At 32.1% G+C, this 22525-nt stretch overlaps 1 protein-coding gene across 2 annotated transcripts in view; it reads left to right on the top strand.

Annotated features, from left to right (window-relative positions):
- The first annotated feature begins 882 nt into the window (after positions 1-882).
- The window catches only part of LOC143071481 (uncharacterized), a 28066-nt gene continuing 6423 nt past the window's right edge, over positions 883-22525 (top strand). The window contains exons 1-6 of one of the 2 annotated variants that reach the window (XM_076245808.1): positions 883-1000; positions 15498-15646; positions 16293-16386; positions 19283-19358; positions 20222-20344; positions 20973-21083. In XM_076245808.1, coding sequence (XP_076101923.1) covers positions 15517-15646; positions 16293-16386; positions 19283-19358; positions 20222-20344; positions 20973-21083 — 534 coding nt within the window. In that variant the 5' untranslated portion in view covers positions 883-1000; positions 15498-15516. Of the gene's footprint in view, positions 1001-13067; positions 13173-15497; positions 15647-16292; positions 16387-19282; positions 19359-20221; positions 20345-20972; positions 21084-22525 lie in introns of those variants that run through there. The other variant, XM_076245807.1, reaches the window with a different exon arrangement.

The following is a 22525-nucleotide window of genomic DNA, read 5'->3' as shown; positions in this document are numbered from 1 at the left end:
CAATTTTATTTTCCAAAGCAACAAGTAATGGAATTTCACTATACTAGTTTTTGGAGATCTGCTATGTATGTGAAATCTAGGAACTGTACATTGTACTTCAACTATTTTCATTATCAAAAACTTCTTTGTAAACAGTTATTTTGAAAAAATAAAAGTGAAGGGGATAATATAGGGCCTCACTCCGCTTGAACTTTTATTATGTTTTATGTCTGATATGCCATATGCATGAGCATCGAAGTACTTCATTTTCGAAGTGTTTAAAACATGAGACTCTTCTCCCCTTGAGTTCACATTATGGCAAGTCTGAAAAGTAAGTAAAGACACCATATTCACTACCGGATATACTGTCAGTTACTTAAATCAGCCACGAGATATGTGTGAACTTTAGTGACAGAAAGGGCAAGGCATTAAAAATTTGATCAAACATTAGACATTTAACAAAGTTAATCACACACATAAGAGACATAACTGTTATATGTCTCTGCATATATACATGTTAAAAAGGAAAAACGTATAATTAAATTAAAATAATAGTTAGTTCTTTAAATTCTTCTTCTTCTTCAGTTATGCAACAAAACTTCAGGATTGTATATATGTAAAAAAAAAGTTAACAATTTCGCGCTAATATAGAAGTAGAAGATAAGAAGAACAAAATTCAGCAAAACAGCAATTTTCTGTATTGGAATCACCGTGACTTTAAAATAATTAGATTTATTTTTAAAGACTGATATAATGTCCCTGTGTTTAATATATTCGGACAAAACATCAATAAATTTAAATATTGATCGACCAAAGGGAAATAACCAGAGCAAATTTAGAGATTCTACATTGCAATCAAAAGGGCCGAACAAGAACTGTGGCGACCAAAAATTGGGACGAACTGAAGTAATCTTTAGACTTGCGCGATTAAATACCGCGAAAAACAATAACAGTAAACAGAGGAAAAGGCTGAAAATTACGACGTTCTAAATAAACCAACATAAAACCACCGTTTTAACAGGTATGCTCAGCTCCAAATAATAAATATTTAAGTCCGGGAGATATCCACATACATGAACAGTCTTCACGAAAAAATTATTGGACCAGTCCTTGAAGATTAATATCTGTTTTGCGAAGCGTGACCTATATAAATATTTACAAGAACACAAAATCAATTGAAAATTAGCTTGGAGTGTATCAGTTCAGTATGATATATAGTCCGAGATTACCACAGGCACTTGTTTCTATCCATTGGAAGACCCACTATCAACGTATATTTACGAGTAAATTACGTTGATAGTGGGTCTTCCAATGGATAGAAACGAGTGCCTGTCCAAAGGCTGTTTTGCCCTAAATTGGCGACAAGCTGGGGCCATGGGACGTTAAATCCGGGTCCGTCCGCCCTGATTTCGATTCGCCCTAGTTACTGTTCGTCCTAGTTCCGTTTCACCCTGAGACGGTTCGCCCTGATACCTGTTCGCCCCAGGTATGTTCGCCCTGATTTTTATTTTTTATTATAGTGTTGTGTTGTGTGTATTTAATTGAATATGTTGAAGTTAGTCTACAATTTCGCCGAATATTTATGATGTATTATGTTGTCTACAGCTAGATGCTACTAGGTTATAAGTTCCTGTAAATTTCAGGACTACAAGATATTGTGACTTCAAGGTATTGAGAACTAAGTTAGTATCTGTATGTAATTACGTTACTAGGAAATTATTTTTTGTGATTTTCGATCAGCCCTATAAAGTGTTCTCCCCAGGCCCTTAAAGGACCACGGGCCCGCGATGTATAATTTTCTACCGTGGTGGTATTGTTCTTCCTGTGATGTATAATTTTTCACCGTGGTGCTAAAATTTTCGGTAAAAAAATCATATAACGGTAAATCTTTCCGTGGGGTATAAAATTTCAGATGAAAATTGACCAGTTCAAACCAGTTCAATCCAGTTCTGACAACGAAGATTGTTTACACCATGTGATCGATTTACCTTTTGAGGTTAACCTTGATGATTGGATTTAATCGATGTACATGATTCTTGTGTTTTAATGAATTAGGAGATCATAACTTAATGATCACAGACTAATGAGACTTTTGAGGGACAAGCAGACATTTGTTAATAAAGCCTTTGGTCATAAATGATTTGCGTATTTTTAAGACATGAGTTACTTCCCCTGATTTAGCTTATTACAAAAATGTGCTCCTAAAATATTATCCATCATTTAAAATAGAAATAAAGTACAAATTGAATGCAAATTTATATAAGGATATTACCTCAAGGATAAAAAGATTCTTTGAATATACCAACAAAAATATATTGCAAATTTATTTTTGACAATCATACTTTTATTAAAGCACAGACATATTATATTAAATAGGTAGTATATCCAGTAATACATTTACTACCGACTGTGCCAGGGCTGAAAAGCTAGTCAAGGTCGTTAAACACCTCCATATAAATATACATTTAGGGCTGTATATTTAAACAAGGTTGTTGCAAAACATCTACGTGATGTGTAGCTGAATAGTATTAAAGAAGTATAATGATTTACTTTTACAAAATAAATTTACATTGATTGGAACTCAGCTAGACATGACAACCTTTCACGAGTGTCCACATAGATAATATAAGTATACTTTTTATGTCTGTCATGAAATAACACAATAATGATTTTAATAATAATTTTATCGATGTCTAAAAGAATCATGTCTAAAGCTATGGAAAATAGTATTTAATTTACTAAAGGTTCTACATTAAAATTTAATCTTGTTTAACGTAAATTGTTATGGTGTAATCTAACAAAAATGGGGAATGTGTAGTGTAACTATACAAGTATCAGGACAAAATTGGCTTGATCAAAGTATAAAAAATGACTAGTTTAAAGACTAAAAGTGCTTTCTGTTATTTATTCTTAAAAGATATTAAAGTATACAAACTGTTTGATTTACTTTTTTTTTACCAGTATTTTTTTTACCCAAAGTCTACATAACACAGTAAACAAAACAAAAGACAAAAAGGTAATGGCACAAAAACTTACAAGAAGAAAAAATAAGCGATGCAACGCGACACAACATATTGTACAAATCACTTCAACACGCGTTACCCTGGTGCTATCCCAAAATCCTGGGGAGAACACTGGCCCTTTATTGTATTTTTAAATGTAAAACAACTGAAGACTAAATTATTTGTATGTAATGGCATATGTTGAAGTCTGTTGACATTCACCCAACACTTATTTATGATGTATTACGTGTTGCTGCTTTTGGGAAATAAGTGTCTCGGAATCTCACATACGTCACATGATACTGCATGTTGACGAGGTCGGACCTCTCTGTCACAAGAAATAAACATGTACACTTCCATATTTCATGGAATAATGCACCAACAACAATTTGTACATCAATGTTTTTACCCATCCAAGCTGAATATTTTATTTGAGAAAAAAGTTATTTTCATTATTAATCCATCAAAGACAATTCATATACCAATCAGTGATATCAAAGATTTCAAATTATACCTAATCAGCAATTGAAATTCAATCAACAGTACTTAAAAGTAATTATAAAATAAAGTGTAACAATGCAGTCAAGAATTTTATTTCATTAATATTCTGTATATTTAACTTTTAATAGATATACATAAATTTTAATATATATAAATATATATTTCTTTCATTAATGTAACATATAAATATCATAAATGAAAAAAGGGCGAACGGATTACCAGGGCGAACAAACTCAGTGCGAACGAACCTAGGGCGAACAATCCCGATACCTGGGACGTTAGAGCTCGCCCCATGTCAAAAAGTGGATATTTGCCCACCCAAAATAGATGCCCTGCTTTGTCACTTCTGGTGCTGACTGGTGGCCTTGGAATTATATAAATTGGGCATCAATCTGTTCATTTTTCATTTATAAATCTCTTCATTTATGTAAATTTCACCTACATGTACCTGCCACCCTTTATTTTCTCATAGTTAGACAGATTTCACAGTGACCCATCGATTCAGACATTTTTCTTTTATTTTCAAATGGACTTCAAGTTACGAGGGATTTCGCGACCTCGAGACTCAAATCTGCAAATAATTATACTTTTATCACCTCCTTTATAGGAGATCAATATTTAACATTTAGTAACCAACCACGATTTTTCACCTCCTTTACAGGAGATGGGTATTAAGCATTTAGTGCCAACCACAATAACAACCGGAAGCTCTTGGACATTTAGATTAGGCCAAATAAAAATATATGTGTGGTTCCAGTTACATACTTTTAAAAAATAGGGTCGGTAGGTCGGAAATTTTTTTTTTTTTTTTTTAAATTTTTTTTTTTAATGTCAAAATCTGGAAAAGAATCGTGTGTTTACCGAAATTGTTTCCCTTATTATACACGCCCCAACCGGAAGTCTGACATTTTTACATGTGTGTGGTTGTGAAATAAACAGCCATGATACGTTTTTAGTTAATTTTGTGGCATTCTGTTATGAATTCTTGCATTTTAGCCATAACAGATACTTGGGATGGAAATTCAGATTACAGAAATCTATGAATTTAATTATTTTAATTCACAATCCTCAAAATTTGATCGTTTGAAAATTTATTTTTAAGAAATGAAAAAAAAGTTCTAGGGTCGGGGGGTTTTAACCATGGTCGGTCGGGTTACTGGAACCACACATATATTTTTATTTGGCCTTACATGCATCTTAATTGAACGAGGGGTTAAAATATGGTCATTTGCATAAATCATCACTCACAATGTTTTCTCGTGGTCACGTGATAATCTTTGAAAATGAAAGTCAAAATGCAGAAATCGATGGGTCTCTGAAAACTGTTAAAATATGGAAAAATAAAGGGTGGCAGGTAGGTGAAACTAACATAAATGAAGAGATAAGTGAAAAATGAACAGATTGATGCCCGACTTATATATTTCCAATGCCGCCGGTCAGCACCAGAAGCGACGAAGCAGCGCATCAATTTTGGGTAGTCAAATATCCACTTTTTGATATGGGACAAGCTCTGATGTCCCACGGCCCCAGCTTGTCTGGCAAAACAGCCGTTGGACGTCAGAGTAATCTCGGACTACATGTAAGTATGATAACACTCAGTGATAACATTGGCCATTGCCATTGAATAATACATTGTAGATGTCTCTGAGGACACCTAATTTATAATTATACACCTTATTGCTATCTGGAAATCCGTCCCGCTTGACCTGAGAATCTGTCCGGCTTGACCTTTTGTCGTACAACAATCACTTTCCTATTGTGGCGTCAGATATTTTCTATTAAGATGTCAATATTTTACGGGAACTTTTGTGATGTCCAGTTATGGGACAAATAGTGATAATTAAGGTGTTTAGCTTTTCTATAACTTTATAATACACCTTATGTCTATATGGAAATCTGTCCCTCTTGATAGGAAAATTTGTCCCACTTCAAGTTTTGCAACATACAACAATCAATTTTCCAGTAAGATTTTTTTCTACATGTACATGATGTATATTGACATCAAAATTTTATGGGAAACTTTGTGTTTTTCAGTAATAGTGGACAAATCGCTTTTCCATTTTGGGATATTAAAGTCAAGAAACCTCAAATTAAAAAAAAATCATGCATATGTTTTTTATAACTAAATGGATAGTTTTCATTATACAACTTATGTACATATACTTTTTTCTGAGGAAAATTCTTTAATTTGTTCACATTTAGAAGAATTTTATTTGTTTTTGGGGAAGACGGCTTCACGTCAATCCCCAATGGGGTTGACCAGAGTGACATTCCGTCACATCATTCATTTTGTTTTTATAGTGTGGAAAATCCCCAAACAAATCTTACTGAGAATGATGAGATGGGGAGACACAAATGAAAAAATTGACTATAAACACTTTTTTACACATTTCCCTTCTGTTTCTCTCGAAATTATCGTATAATGAGCTCTCCTTTACACTATTTACGTTTCTTTTACAATCCGGAAAAATCAGTATGACGAGATATGCTAATATATCCAACCTACATTATATTTTATAGTGACGTCATTGTTGGAATGCCACACTACGCAGAAGCAGGGATATCCTTCACTGGTTATTTAAATCATTCTCAAAGATTGTGCACTTATTAAAAAATAGTATTTGTTAAATTTAAACATACATGTAATGATGTTTGCTGTAGATGATTCAAACATCAACATGCAATACTTTAATTTGTAGGTCAACAACTTTCAAAGTAAACAGGAAGTGCGAGGGGCTACATGAGATCGGGGAGAGAAACGATCTTTTCCATTGTTTCTGTAAAACTTTGTTTTGAGAATCTTCCTCCAATTCAGGAGCACCTCAATTTATAAGCTAATTATTCACTATAATAAACACCTAAAATGTGTCATTTAGTATATGATAAGTAGTCTTCCATTAAAACAAAATTTTGTGTACCAACATAATCATTGTAATAGTTACAAAAAAAAATTACAAATGTTGCATTTTGTAGTTTAAACCTATTTATTCATGAAATTTTACAAATACTTCAAAATGTAGGATTTGGAAACAAGCTTCACACAGTTTACATCAATCATATTGTTATTTTTATTAGTACCTGTATCCCTGTGATGAGAGAGGTAACTGGGAACTTTATCAATGGAAATTTAAAACTGAATAGATTTTTCAGTCCTAACTTTCTTAAGAAAAAAATTTAAAATCTTAAGAGTACTGTCACAAAAAATGGAAAATGGCCCTAGCCTGCAGTTCAGTCGTACACTATTAAGATTTCAAAAATAATTTTAGTTGTTGTTAAATGACAGAATTCAACTAGTTGAATTTTAGATAATTAACTATCAACTTTAATTGAATGTTTAGATTTAGAAGATGCAGATCTCTTCCATTGGTCTAAATTGAACCCTTAAAGTTCTAAAGAAACGAAATTATATTAAAAAACAATTGATTCCAATAGTGTCAACCTTCCACATGTTCTAGCTGTTCTGTTTTTTCATTCTTTATATGAAGACTATCAAAAGATAACCCCCCCCCCCCCAAAAAAAAAAATCGCCGACATATATTCCGTATGCATAGTGACCTGAGCGTAACCCTCCTCGTAAAAATCTGGCGATCCCAATACGCATGGGTCTGTCATTAAAATAATCAATTATCTGATTGTACATGTTAAACACGTGCTCAATACCCATGCTTTTTGTTATTTATTTACTTTAAGGTGACAATCGGTAAATTTCGGCTTTAAAACACGGCATTTAACGAGCAGCCATATTTGTTAAATCAACAGACAGAGAGAAAAAAAAATTGACAATTATACGATATATTTGCGTAAAAAAAGACAAAATCGTGCACAGAGTTCTAAGTTTATGATATATACATGCATTGGTTCAAGAATTGGATAAACATTATTTTTCCCCACTCACTGGTTTCATATGACTTTAAAGATTTTTTCTATTTCGATGTCAAAATTTTATCAGGTTGGGAACAAAAACCCTCTACATGGTGATTAGGCCAAAAAAATATATATATGTCTGTTTACGGTTACCCGACCGACCCTATTCTGAGCGCTGACTCTAAGCCATTTTATTTCCGTCGTAAAGTGAAAAATAAACTGAATTCTTGGTAAAAGTGAAGAAAGCGTTGCCTGATACATCCCAATGTTCATAATCATGAATATGATATTCACGATAGCTATTTTAAGGAAATTCGTGACTCTTGTGATGAAATGAACATATTGCCGCCATTTTTTTCCAATCAATAACAAAGGGAAATAATCTAATCATTAAAATTACGTGTAAACTTGGCCCATGATCAACTCGATCAGACCACAACAAGAAGAAACTGCACACTCAAAATCATGTCACAAAAAATATAATGAAAAAATGAAATAAAATGAAAATACTGACCTATATCTACCTACCCTATTTTATTAAAGCATTTAACCTTAAACAGACATATATTTTTTTTAGCCTTATACCTGTATAGAGGGATAAAATTATCCCTCGAAAGAGGGGTATTTTTGTTTAGACTGGATTTAAATCAAAATAGGGCAGAATGGCATTTCTACTTATTATGTCAGTTGATGCACCAATTGATGTACTTCATTTAATATACACATGCCCAGTTTGCTGCTTATCTGACTAAATAAACAATCTATAATTGTTCACCATGATTGAAAGCTGTGATGATCAGGTACTGAACAGAATTTCTGTTGTTAGATTTAACTTGAAATTTAAAGGTCAACTATTCCTATTGTTGTTGATCAGGTGTTCAGATAGATATACAATAGATTGCAAGTTTTGTCACTTAAGCAGAAAACTGCTCATCCCAATTTATAATAAAGTGCATATGTAGATGCATATAATGCTAGAGATTATAGTCAATACATGTATAACTAGAAAATGCCATTCTGCCATAATTTGCTTTAAATCCTGAGTAAACAAAAAATACCCCTCTATAGAGATAATTTTATCCCTCTAAAGAAGGATTATCCCTCTATACAGGTACAGGGTTTCCGCTGGCACATTGTGGCAGACGCCATTTTTCGCAATTTGCGAAAAAATACAAATTGTGGCGATTAAAATTCGTCATTGGCGAAAGAAATATATAACAATTTATTTTCAACCATCTTGTTTATTTCCTTTTTTTTTCTCTTTTAATGATCATGATGATAGTCCAGAAAAGAAAACTGTTATGACAAAAATTGTTCAAAAGCAAGAAAATTCTGTGATTGAAAACTTTATCATTTGACTTTAATATAGATAATTGATTTGAGTGGGTACTTTAAAGTTGTTTCAGTGACACACATGTTTCAAGCATAGTTTTACTTCTCAAAGTTTTTCTAGAAAAAGAAAATTGTCGTTATGAAGAAATCTATTCAAAAGGTTGGGAAGATCTTGGAACAACCCCTCAAATGAGAGTAACCCTTCAATGTAATGACTATACCTTAAATGAGGGATCAATTTCAAGTGGTACAAACTTTTGTTTTGTTGTAAAAACCACTTCATAGTACAAAAGGGCACATATTTTTATTTTAAAGAAACTTTCCCAAAGAACTGTTCATCTTTCTAGTATTATATGGTTTAAACATATCCAAGAAATTTGTTATATTTCAAGATTTATTATATCTTCTTTAATTTTAAAAGAAAGTGGCCCCCTTCTTTTAAAGTTGTTCAAAATATAATTAATTTTCCCCCTTTTAAGTTAAAAATAAAGTTCTTCTTTAAAGTAAATGTTTTAGTTTCATTCATTACAACGTAGACCCTAAGATAAGTTTGAGAGAATAATCATAGACTACAAAAGGGTCAAAATCATCTTATTTTAGGAAGGAGGTGGAAAAAAGGGAAATATTAAACGAAAAAAATATATATGTTTCTTGGCAAAAAAATAAAGTGGCGAAAAATATATTCTTTTGGCGAAAGAGGTGGCGAAAGAGGTGGCGAAAAAAATAATTGACCCAGGGGAAACCCTGCAGGTATAATCACTATACAGGAGGTTTGTTCCTAACCTGTTTATGGGTAACTTTGTGTTGTCCAGTAATGGTGGAAAAATCGCTCTAACAGAGGGACGAAAGATACCAGAGGGACAGTCAAACTCATTAATGGAAAATAAACTGACAAAGCCATGGCTTAAAATGAAAAAGACAAACAGACAAACATTAGTACACATGACACAACATAGAACATGTAGAAAAACTAAAAAATAAGCAACACAAACCTTGCCAAAACTAGGGGTGATCTCAGATGCTCTGGAAGGGTAAACAGATTCTGCTCCACATGTGGCACCAGTCGTGTTGCTCATGTTATAACAAATTCGGTAAACAAGTCTAATTCGGTAGGCCACATTCATGAAAGGGAAGGAGGTTGTAGTTACGACATAAGGAACATATATCCGATATCATTTGTGAAACGGTTATTTCATAAGGGTCAACCAACTCTTGATGGTGTCCGTAAAATTTATCAAGGGATGATTTCAACTTCACCATTTGGAACTTTTGGTATACTAGCCAGTACTTGGAGTCATGGTAAATGGCGGATTTCAGTCAGTCAAGTACTTCTTTTCAATTCACCACCTGGGCTACCACAACTAAAAAAAAAAAAAAGTAAAAAGAGTAAAAAGATTGCCCAGGTCAATTTCTGGTCGCCATTGGCGACTGGGCGACCGTTAATTTTTTTCCCTGCACCTGCATACAGGGTATATGTATATATCTCTCAATTGATACGATATTCCCTTGCTTGCATTTCCTATCATGATTTTGATTTTCTTGATAGAGGGTTGCTGCTCACAAGGAAGCTAGTATACCAAAAGTTCCAAATGGTGAAGTTGAAATCATCCCTTGATAAATTTTACGGACACCATCAAGAGTTGGTTGACCCTTATGAAATAACCGTTTCACAAATGATATCGGATATATGTTCCTTATGTCGTAACTACAACCTCCTTCCCTTTCATGAATGTGGCCTACCGAATTAGACTTGTTTACCGAATTTGTTATAACATGAGCAACACGACTGTTATATTCATTTTCTCATGGATAGCATTATATTTGTCATTTATCTTAATACCAAATGTTAGAAAGGTGTAAAATGTAAGTGAATTTATGTTTTGTTTTGTAACTGCAAGTAAAAACAAGCCATCATATGAATGAAAACTCCCCTGCTGAATGTTTTTCTATTACATACATTTGTTCTTCAATTTTGTAATATGGCATTAAAATATATAGTGTTGAGATACTTGTACATGTGATTACTGTATTTCATGTACAAAATGTATGTTGAGGGATAGATGTCAGAAATGAATTATTGATTTGTTTTGATAGTTATAATTTTGTAAGAACCTCAAGGTACAAATATGGAGACAATGTTATAGGAATTTCCAGAAACTAACTTCTGATAGCGGCCAAATCTGATTTTGCAATTACATATATAATTATACATGAAAGATGAATTAATTCCCTTGTTGGGAAGTATACATGTACTGGTATATTTACAATGCAGAGCAATCATGGCAATAGTGAGGAGTAAATGAGAAAACAATATGTAACTTGTCTAACGTTTCCAGCTTTATAATTGAGTTTAAGAGTATCTTTGAACACAAACTACATGTACATGTAGCATTGGTAACTTTTATATTTAATTCTAATATGGAGTGCTTTTGCTTTGTGAACAAACCCATCCTCTAAATCCAATAAAATTTGTTTGCACATGCATATATTGACTTCTTCAGAATAATAAATTTTATCAAATTAGCATGCACTTACATGTAATATATTTCCTTAACTTTGAAACACTTTCAAACTCTTAAATGGTGTGCATGATGTTACTAATTCATTTATTATGACTGTAATGTGTTGCATTCTGAAATTGACACATTTGACCTAGACACGGTAACCATTCATGCTGGCTGTTCAAACTCCTCCCACAGTGCCAGCCGTTTGCTTCTTTACAAACAAAAAGGGAGGTTCATGGAAGGGCCTACACAAACGCTTTTACACTTATATTTATCAGACATTGAAATATCCTTAATTGTCCTATTCAGAATAGAAATAATTGATGCAAGCTATACTTTATTGTAGTTTTAACATGGGTAGGCATTATATTCGTGTTATTTTAGCCCTCTTTATTGCTCAGGCAAAAATGAATATAATGCCTACCCATGTTAAAACTGCAATAAAGTATATAGCTTGCATCAATTATTTCTTAAATTAACCAAATGGAAATATTATCTTCAATAGGGATTAAAAACAACCATTTGTTCAACATGTATTATTGTCTAAACAGTCAAAAACTTTTTTTCAAGTATACCTGAAGTTTTCTTAAAAAAAAGTTTATTTTAAAGTTCAAACATAAAAATCTATTATTTTAACAAACCAAATTAGTTTACTTAGGTTGGGAATATAATATTTATATTCTAAATTTCAGAAAATAGAAGCAAAATTACAAAACTTTCGATAACAGGTGATTCCTATTCCGTTAATAACAAAAAAAAACATGTTGAAAACAGTTATGATTTTCTATCAATTGTCACATTACCTGACCATTATTTGGCCCTACTTGTTATATAAGATACATACAAGTGATTTTCAACATTATTATTTTATTAAATATGAAATACTATATATAGTGTTTTTATGCCCTACCTACGATAGTAGAGGGGCATTATGTTTTCTGGTCTGTGCCTCCGTTCGTCTGTCCGTCCGTCTGTGCCTCCGTTCGTCCGTCCACTTTAGATTAAATTTTTTGGTCAAGGTAGTTTTTGAAGAAGTTGAAGTCCAATCAACTTGAAACTTAGTACACTTGTTCCCCATGATATGATCTTTCTAATTTTAATGCCAAATTATAGTTTTGACCCCAATTTCATGGTCCACTGAACATAGAAAATGATAGTGCGAAGTTCAGGTTAAAGTTTTTGGTCAAGGTAGTTTTTGATGAAGTTAAAGTTACATCAACTTGAAACTTAGTACACATGTTCCCTATGATATGATCTTTCTAATTTTAATTCCAAATTAAAGTTTTGACCCCAATTCACAGTCCACTGAACATAGAAAATGATAGTGCGAGTGGGGCATTCGTGTACTATGGACACATTCTTGTTTTTTTATTTGTTTTTTGTAACTTATTGCAAGTTCTGAATTTACCTGAAATATATACATAAATATATAAGGAGGGCTTAAAGATCTCATATTATAACTAGCAATTTGTTAACATCAAATAACTGTAGTTTTGTTAGATTTCTGGAACACAATAATTAATGACAAGATACACAGATGCAAAGTTTCAAGCAAGATTTTTGTACTAAATACTGGTGTAGTAATTCTGATTTAACACATGTACAATGCTTTTTAATTCATCCTTTTATTTTTATTAGAAACTAGTAACATTTAAATAGGTTTAGTAACATTTAAAAAGGTTATGTGGATTTCAGTATTACTTCTATAATGACGTGTTTATGTTTAACACTTTTATTTCTTATGTAATAAGTTGACCTTGGATGACCAACATGTTGTTATTGGTCAGTTGTATATTGGTCAGTGGTAATTTAAGTACAGGTCATTGTGATCCACCTGTGATATTGATTTAATCTTGGCTAGAATTATCAATATTATATATTCTAACTGACCATTGGTCATCTGAAAGTGTTTATATATAGAATGTCCATGTTTTGACCCTTTGAAATATTGATGTGGCTAAATGGAGTCAAAATCTACTTTACTAAGATGGTAAGAGCTTCTTTTATTGTTTTATGTTCTTTTTTCAAGTAGTTGTTTTGACATTGTTCCAAAACTGCTGTTTTATTTTACAAGTTTACAAACTCTTTTTATTATATCTTATTAAATAGACCAAATGTAATTAATAAAAAAAATATTATAAAAGTCTATTAAAATTACACCAGTATCTAGATGATTTCATATTTAAAATGTATAGCAAAAAAAATATATCATTTTGTGTGATGGATAAAATATAGTCAATTGAAGGATTAAAAATGTGTAGTCTCAGAGTAAGGTCATTTTAACTCTTCTATTGACCTGTGCCAAAAAAAAAAATGCTAGCCTTTATAATTAAAGCTTGATTTACTAAAATATTTAAAAGGAAGCTTGACTTTCTTGGATTACCACAAGGTTTTTCAGAATCCATTTACTTGATGGATTGACTCTGATAAACAAGGATTGGTTTTAGTTTACCAAATCTGATCTATCAGTTTAAAAAAAAATGTCAATGTATTTTATAAAATTGTTTTAAAACCTTGCTCTTTCACACACAAGAGAAACCCTTGGCCTTGCTACAACTCTTGTAAGTGGTCTATACTATTCTCTTGACAAATTTCTACTCTATTTAAATTTGACAGTCCAAATTTTCTGCCTTTTTTTTTGTTTTTTTTTTTGCCTTGGAGCAGATTTAAAAGTTATCTATATGATTAAGGTATAGAACCAAAATATTTGTAGAAAGACTTTAATACACCAGTACATGTATTATAAAACCACGGATTTAAACTTGCTTGTAAACATGCATGTTTCATAGTGTTTTAGTAATAAGATTGAAAGATAAGACGAAAGGATTTCAGAGTTAAGTTATGTGAGGGTACATAATATTTTTTAATTGTGTCTGAACTGAAAGGGGAATGTTAAGTCCCCCTCCCTCCCTTTACATTGATATCTCTTTTTATAGAACAGGAGAAAAAAATGGATTTCCCTTAAAAAATAAGTTGCAATTTCTGTGAGGAGAATATATATATGTTGCAGGTTAAGATAAACAGATTAGTATCTTATGGTTTAATAATCATGATGGTGATGTTTTAATTTTGTTCGCAATAAAGGCAAATGGTAAAGACAAAGTTGTACCTTCCTTGTTTGGCTCAGAAGACAGCATGAGCAATGAAATTTCACTCTTAGGTATTTTGACAAAGGAGATCGTGTCCCCCTTCAGCATCTCAGAAGGCAGTATGAGTAATTAACTTTCACTCTAAGAATTCTGACAAAGGAGATCTTGTCCCCTCAGCATCTCAGAAGGCAGCATGAGCAATAAAATTTCACTCTTAGGTATTCTGACAAAGGAGATCTTGTCCCCTTCAGCATCTCAGAAGGCAGCATGAGTAATGAACTTTCACTCTAAGAATTCTGACAAAGGAGATCTTGTCCCCTCAGCATCTCAGAAGGCAGTATGAGCAATGAAATTGCAATCTTAGGTATTCTGACAAAGGAGATCTTGTCCCCTCAGTATCTCAGAAGACAGCATGAGTAATGAACTTTCACTCTAAGAATTCTGACAAAGGAGATCTTGTCCCCCTCAGCATCTCAGAAGGCAGCATGAGTAATGAACTTTCACTCTACGAATTCTGACAAAGGAGATCTTGTCCCCCTTGATATCTCAAGGCAGTATAAGTGATGAACTTTCAGTCACTCTTAAGAATTCTGACAAAGGAGATCTTGTTTCTGTTAAATGGAGAAGGGGGAAAATTACCAATTTCTGGTCCTTGTTTACCCTGATTCCACACTAAATAAAATGTTTTTCCCTGCAAGAATTTCTTATTCATTCATTCCCATACATTCATTATATTTTCTTATAATGCTGTAAATCCCAAATATCTTGAAAATCAAATGACATGTACAGCATAAAGTGATTTTCAAACTATCTGGTAATATTAGATTGTTGGTTCAGTAAAGGTTCAATAGGTTACACAATGAATTCTATATTAGGGTCAGACATGACAAATGTTGATATAAAATATAAGCACCAATATCCCCTTCCTTTCCTTTTACTGGGAATAGAATTAGATGTTAACAAAATAAAGATTACTTTAATATAGAAATCTTCTAAAAATGTCTGGCTACTGACTATATTTGTATTATGTATCCCCACCAGTTCATTAGATTTATTTTTTCTCACAAAAGGTATTTAGAACTGAAGTCATTCACAGAAATCTACTAATTACTGGTAGTATAGCCTTTTAAAGTTTTGTATAGATTTTTTACCAATGATGGCAAATTTGGATGCAATTTAAATTAATTTATGTTTTTATGTTTAAAAAAGTTTATTTTTATTTGCAGTTTGTTGAAAAATAAAGACATGGAATCTGTTAATCTTGACATGGAAGATATTTTTGAAGAAGAGGCTGCAGATGATGATTTCCCCTCTGTTGGGCCTCTCCCAGATCTACCTGATGGCGAGGAAGGGGCTGCTGAAGGAGAAGATGAAGGTACATATACATTTCTTATCATATATAGTCATAGTTAACTCAAAGTTGATTGGACCAAAAGTTTTGAGATAACAGGAATACATAAAATGTAAATATATGAATTGAGACAGACTTTTACTTGGATCAGAGGAATTTAAAGATACAGAGTTTGAAATGAAGAGACCGTCGAATGTATTATGCCTTATGGTGATGTACTTTAAAGGAATTTCTTCTGATCTGTTAAATATCAATTTGTCGGTGTGTTTAAATAGCTGTGTAAAGATTGACATTGTCAATGATTTTATTTCAATGGTTAAATAACTGATAACAATTAGAAGTCAGAAGTTCATATAGGGTTTATGTAAGATTGATTTCCAATAAGTCATAACTGGGGTTTTCCTGCTAAGGCTACAGTGGTTTAATTAGATTGTTTACTGGCTCTATAAGAATTATTTCCTTTTGTCAGTCACAATTAGATTAACCCACAGCATACATGTCAAATAAAGAAACTTGTATTATTATTATTATTATTATTATATATTTTGTGTTCATGACTTTCAGTTAAACAATAAATGAATTAAAACAGATCACAGAAATTGCCTCTCATGTTTAGAGAAACCTCAGTAATTGCAATATTCCATTGTCCTAAATGTTCTGTCTGTTGTAGATAATACAGATGTTATGTCCAAGTTAAAAGATTTATCAAAAGGAGCAGCAAGGAAAGTGGTGAGGAAACCCATGCCAAAGTTAGATGGGCAAAGGTACACACTCAGTTTCCATAGTATATAAAATGCCTTAAAAACAAAAAAGATTTGCCACTGGATATTAAGCAACTAGCAACCAATTAATTAAAAGTAAAGAGATTTTTTAAGAATGCAATTTAAAAAAAAAATATTGTATATTTGAACAGTTTTTTTTTATTTAAGACTAAACAAGTTCAAATTAATTCTCTGTTCAATTTTTGCACAAACTATATTATTTGTTTCCCTGAAAGCAAAATTACATATACATGTAAAAATTGTATGTGTACAAGAATATCCTCCAGACATACACAGGTCTATTTAGGTCATAGATGGACTATATTAGAAATGATTGATTGAAAATAAATAGGTCATTAATATTTGTTTACACTACAGGAAGTACACACAATTTGTTTACTTAAGTTAGGACTTGTTGACCAAAGTCAACAGCATATTAGTAATGTTTGATCTATAAAAGTTTTTGTTATTTAATTTCTGATTTAATCACCTGCTTATGATTAAAAGGTCAAATGGTCAAACTAAGGTTATGATAGAAAACAAAGTAGTATCCAATTAGTTAATTTTATTGATTAGAATAAATGATTACAAAAGCTAATATGCAGCCTAGATTTTTACCAAACTGAAAGAAAACATAAGATTTGGCAGACTAAGAGAGGGTATTATAACTGGAATAATTTTTGTCGAGCCTGCAACTTTTGTTGCAGAAAGCTCGACATAGGGATAGTGATCCGGCGGCGGCTACGGCGGCGGCGGTGTTAGCTAACTTCTTCAAAGCTTTATATTTTAGAAGGTGGAAGACCTGGATGCTTCATACTTTGTATATAGATGCCTCATGTTACGAAGTTTCCGTCACTCACATGTCCAATGTCCTTGACCTCATTTTCATGGTTCAGTGACCACTTGAAAAAAAAGTTCAGATTTTTTGTAATGTTGAATTCTCTCTTATTATAAGTAATAGGATAACTATATTTGATATGTGCGTACCTTGAAAGGTTCTCATGTCTGTCAGACAGTTTTCACTTGACCTCGACCTCATTTCATGGATCAGTGAACAAGGTTAAGTTTTGGTGGTCAAGTCCATATCTCAGATACTACAAGCAATAGGGCTAGTATATTCGGTGTATGGAAGGACTGTAAGGTGTACATGTCCAACTGGCAGGTGTCATCTGACCTTGACCTCATTTTCATGGTTCAGTGGTTATAGTTAAATTTTTGTGTTTTGGTCTGTTTTTCTCATAGTATATGCAATAGGTCTACTATATTTGTTGTATGGAATGATTGTAAGGTGTACCTATCTAGCGGGCAGATGTCATGTGACCTTGACCTCATTTTCATGGTTCAGTGGTCAAAGTTAACTTTTTGAGTTTTGGTCTTTTTATCTAACACTATATGCCATAGGTCATCTATATTTAGTGTATGGAAATATTTTATGATCTTTATGTTAGTCGCGCAGGTTTTATTTGACCGTGACCTCATTTTCACGGTTCATTGCACAGTGTTAAGTTTTTGTGTTTTGGTCTATTTTTCTTAAACTATAAGTAATAGGTCAACTATATATGTTGTATGGAAGCATTGTTAGCTGTACATGTCTGCCTGGCATGGTTCATCTGACCTTGACCTCATTTTCAAGGTTCATTGGTCTTTGTTTAGTTATCTTGGTTAATGTTAAGTTTATGTGACAGGTGTATTAAAGCTTAGCTTTATACTTAGGACTATCAACATAATATCAATGATTAGTATAGAAGGCAAGACATTTCAGCGTGTGCACTCTTGTTATAATTATCTAGCATTTTAATCTATTGTAATAAAAATTCATAATATCTAATAAAATTTGTAGATTTAGCTAAAAAAGTCCTTATATTTGTTTAAAGTAACATTTGTTTATAGTGGGAAATTGTTTTAATGTTAAATAAGCTGTAATTAAAAATTGCTTGCTAGTCCCTCTCTGTGATTACCATTAGATAACTCTGGTTCAATCTATCATGAAGGGAAAATTCATAATTCGATTTTCACTTATAGTCTTTTTCAAAAATGATGAACGGTTCTTTATATTGGTATGTACTCATTTTAAACGTTTCAAATTTATGAAATTATATTTGTACATCAATGTTTTTGATACACAAATAACAAAAACTGAAATATATTGAATTGATACATTTTGTAATTATTCAAAATTATATCAGAAACCTAAACTTAATTATAAAATAATGAACCTGTTAAAGGGAGACAATACTCGCATAACTTTTTCGATTTGGCACATAATACAATGGAATGTCACCCTTGCATACAAATGGCACATCAATATAATTAATTAACTGTGCAATAGTGCTCCACCTTCAAAGATGATTCTAAATTATAAATATAACCAAAAGTTGTTAATCTATAGATAGTGAAGACTAATGAAAGCTAACCCACTGTTAAAATATTTCTTTGCAATTTTTTAAAACTTCCTCAGAAAAATGTGTGAGTCGCTTGACTCTCATAGCTCATAATTAACGTTTTTACACAATATTTAAATAAAGTAGCTAAAGATTATTCGCTTCTCAAAGTGTAAGACACAATAAAAATCGTATGCGTGCACCATCTTACCCAAATACAGATTTAATTTTAAAAGTTCTGAACATTTCCACATTTCATCATTTTATCAAAACCGGTTTTAAACAAATCACAAGTACGTGTTAAGATCCGACTAAATACCTATATCCGATATTGTCAGGTAAATTTGCTAAATTATCTCAAGATATTTTTTGAAAATTAGAATGGGTTCTGCCATTGTTAGTTTAAGACTCTTTTTAACTTTAAAAGGGTGATTAAATGACTCATGCATAGAAAAATTCTGATGTATAGCAAAGTATTACTTATTTTGAATATAACATTTATTATGTGTACATTTCAGATTGACAGGTGAAAGGGGAATACCCATTCTTCCCAAAGTATTTGAAAAGGTGAAGTTTAAAGGCCAAGGGAACGAAGTAAGTGTTTTTATATATATGAGTATTGGATGGATAGAATCTGTAGTAAGAGTTGTCACTGATTCAGAGGTATATATACAAAACACATTTGACTAGCAGGTCAAACAATGGATGTTTTTAAACACAGTTGACTACCTTGGCCATTGCCAAATAAATATGAGGTGCAAAAATAGGTACACCATATCTTGATTTTGACAATTAATGTCTCCAGTGATGTTAGGAATCAAAAAAGGTATTTGGAAGGCCATATATTAATTTAACTCTATTTAGGATAGACTCTTGAATTTGCAGAGTCAAAATAGGATGAACGGATTATATAAACTTGAAGACAAATACTAAACAAGACAAAATCCAAAAATATAAACAAGTCTAAATTGAAAACAACGTTCAAATCTATGATTGTGTTGATATGATAAATATATAGTTAAGAAAAGGATGATTGAAATTGAGAAAATTAGTAGGAGAGTTCTCTGATGTCATGATTTATCAGGGGTTTTATTGTTTGTATAGATTCAATGGGATTATTTTTATGAAGCTTGAAAATAAATATTGTTTGAAAAAATTTTGGTAGGTTTTAGTTCCTAGACAACCAAATGGCAGACATTACATTCAATAATAGGTAACCACTTTAGCCTTTACCATGCTTGGTCCAGTGAATCCCTCTCAGTAGAGAATGGATCCTATTTAATGTAAAATCATATGAAGAGATGTTTAAAAAAAGGCGCAAAAGTTACCAGAGGGACAGGCAAACTCCTAGATTGAAAATAAACTGACAACGCCATGGCTAAAACAGAAAAAGACAAACAGATAAATAACTTTATAGTGCTGTTGTTCAATATTTATGTAAAAACATATAATTTCAGGCTCAAGATTTAAGAATCATAATGAGATATTTAGAGCACTGGGCTCATAGGCTATTTCCCATGATGCCTTTTGACGAAGTCTTGGAAAGAATAGAAAAACTTGGTACAAAGAAAGAAGTTCAGGTAAGGTTAATTGTTGAAGAAAGTATTTTTGGTCGTGATAAAGCCTTTTTGTGCTGATGCGGCGTAAAGCAAATACCAATCAATCAATTTGAAAGTATTTTTTTTTACAGACATAGTTGACCTGGATCCAAATAATGTAAATTAATACAGAAAAAGAATTACCAGATGATACATCAAGAACTTTATTTTGGATATGAACCAAATTTAGATCTACAAGTCGCATTTGATAAGAGGAAAATTCTATTGGTTATGAGTACATCTGAGATCAATGTCGCTGTTACTGAAATCAGTGGAAAAAGAGGTTTCAGGAAAGTTCTGATATTAAACTGTTACTGGGGATCAGAACCAAAAACAAGTTCTATGGTCACATAATTTTCGAAACAAAACACTTTATTTAAATTTAGGGAATCTGAAAATGTGCAGTTTTTAATTACATGATAACAGAATGAAATGACAAAATGCTTAGTTAAAAGTAATAGTACATAATATGCTGTTGTAAGATGGTACTTTTTTAAATTTAATTCAACATCATGAACATATCTGGTGTATTACATGAAAATCATGATAAAGTGAAACATGATCCATTAATCAGATGTGATATTAGTATTTCTATTGATATTGCTTACAGACCTGTATAAAGAAGATGAGGTTAGATATGCCATTATTGAATGAAGATTATATACAGGATGCATCTGATGACGAAGCTGGAGGCAGTGATAAAGATAAAAGTCCTAAAAAGGTAAGACAAATAGGGTTGACTGGTAGATCATACCATTCTTGTTCACACATCTTGCAGAAGTAAATTGTGCAATCTTTTGAAATACATCTTTTTTTTTTCTCTGAAGTGTGTATAATAATAAGCTTCCGGTTTTATTTGCATTCAAGCATCTATATTTTTTTTATTGTCCATCGTGTTAAGTTTTGTGTTTGAAGGGTTGGAAGGCACATTATTTTAATAATACATTGGTGATGGGTATCAGAGCAACTTTTCACACTATAATGCACTATAATTCTCAATTACAGTTGTCTGGGTGGCGGTGCTGACAAAAACTGCCTTCTTTGGTCAAGTTGTGTCATAAAGTATATTCCAATGAAAACTAAACTCCATTTCTTCATTGAATTTGATGTAAAATTTTGTATGCCTGCATACAGTAGAATAGTTTTCCAAATTAAGTTAAAAGTTTTTGGTCAAGGTACTTCACCAGGCCTAAAATAAAATTTCATTTGTTTGGCATTGCCGCCCGACCCACTGAAAAACTTGCCGCCCAAATAATTTTATTTGCGTTTCAGAAATTTATTTTTTTTTATTTAAAAAAAAAATCGAAATTGTGCCGGAATTTGATCGTATCCGCCGAGTTTGTTCCTGGCTTTACTTATTTCAAATCACGATCTTCAAAGCGCTTGTCTTACACTGTATTGGGAGCAAACATTTAAATGACATGGAATAGAAAAAGTCTGCCAAAAGTAATGTCAAAGAGGCCGACAGGAGAAAGCATCTCCCTATGCTGCAATGCATTGGTTAAGGGAGATGGATTTAATCAAAAATCAAATTTTCAGCTATTCTTTGAAAGAAACGTTCTGAGACACTTTTCTGTTTCAGATGATGTCTGCTCGACTTTGTCGCTTCATGAGATAGAAGTTTTTCACCGGGACATCACAGAACAAATATGCGTGGCTCTTAAATTTGTTGAATATGCGTGGCTCTTACATTTGTTGAACTTATTAAATATTTGAAATTTATCATTGACAAATTTTCCCTTGAATCAGAGAACAATGTATCTACTATAGTCAGAACCACAATGATGCATTCAAGATAATTATGGCTGTAATCACCAAATCTTCAAGACCAAAATGGTGCCAGATTTACAGGTTATAGTAGTTTTGTACCAGTAGATGCTAGCCTGGTACAAAACATACATATTTTAAAGACTAGCATCTTGTGTCAATTGAAGTACTTCCCCCCTTTTCTTCTTAACATGAATAAGATAATTCTTTAAACATAAAAGATACTGACAGAAACATATTTATAAACGTATCTTGTGTACTAGTGATGAATAAAATCCCCTCCTTTTCCACAATTCTAAGGGCTCATTAATTTATCTGTATTCATGTAATGCATGTCCAGATTTCTGTTAATCAAACGCATTACAACCCATAATTTATTTATCTGCAAAAATTGTC

This window comes from Mytilus galloprovincialis, chromosome 4, assembly GCF_965363235.1.
Source record: "Mytilus galloprovincialis chromosome 4, xbMytGall1.hap1.1, whole genome shotgun sequence".
NCBI classification, from domain to species: Eukaryota; Metazoa; Mollusca; class Bivalvia; order Mytilida; family Mytilidae; genus Mytilus; species Mytilus galloprovincialis.
Note: the sequence above shows the minus strand (reverse complement) of the source record. Positions and strands in the feature narration are given on the sequence as shown.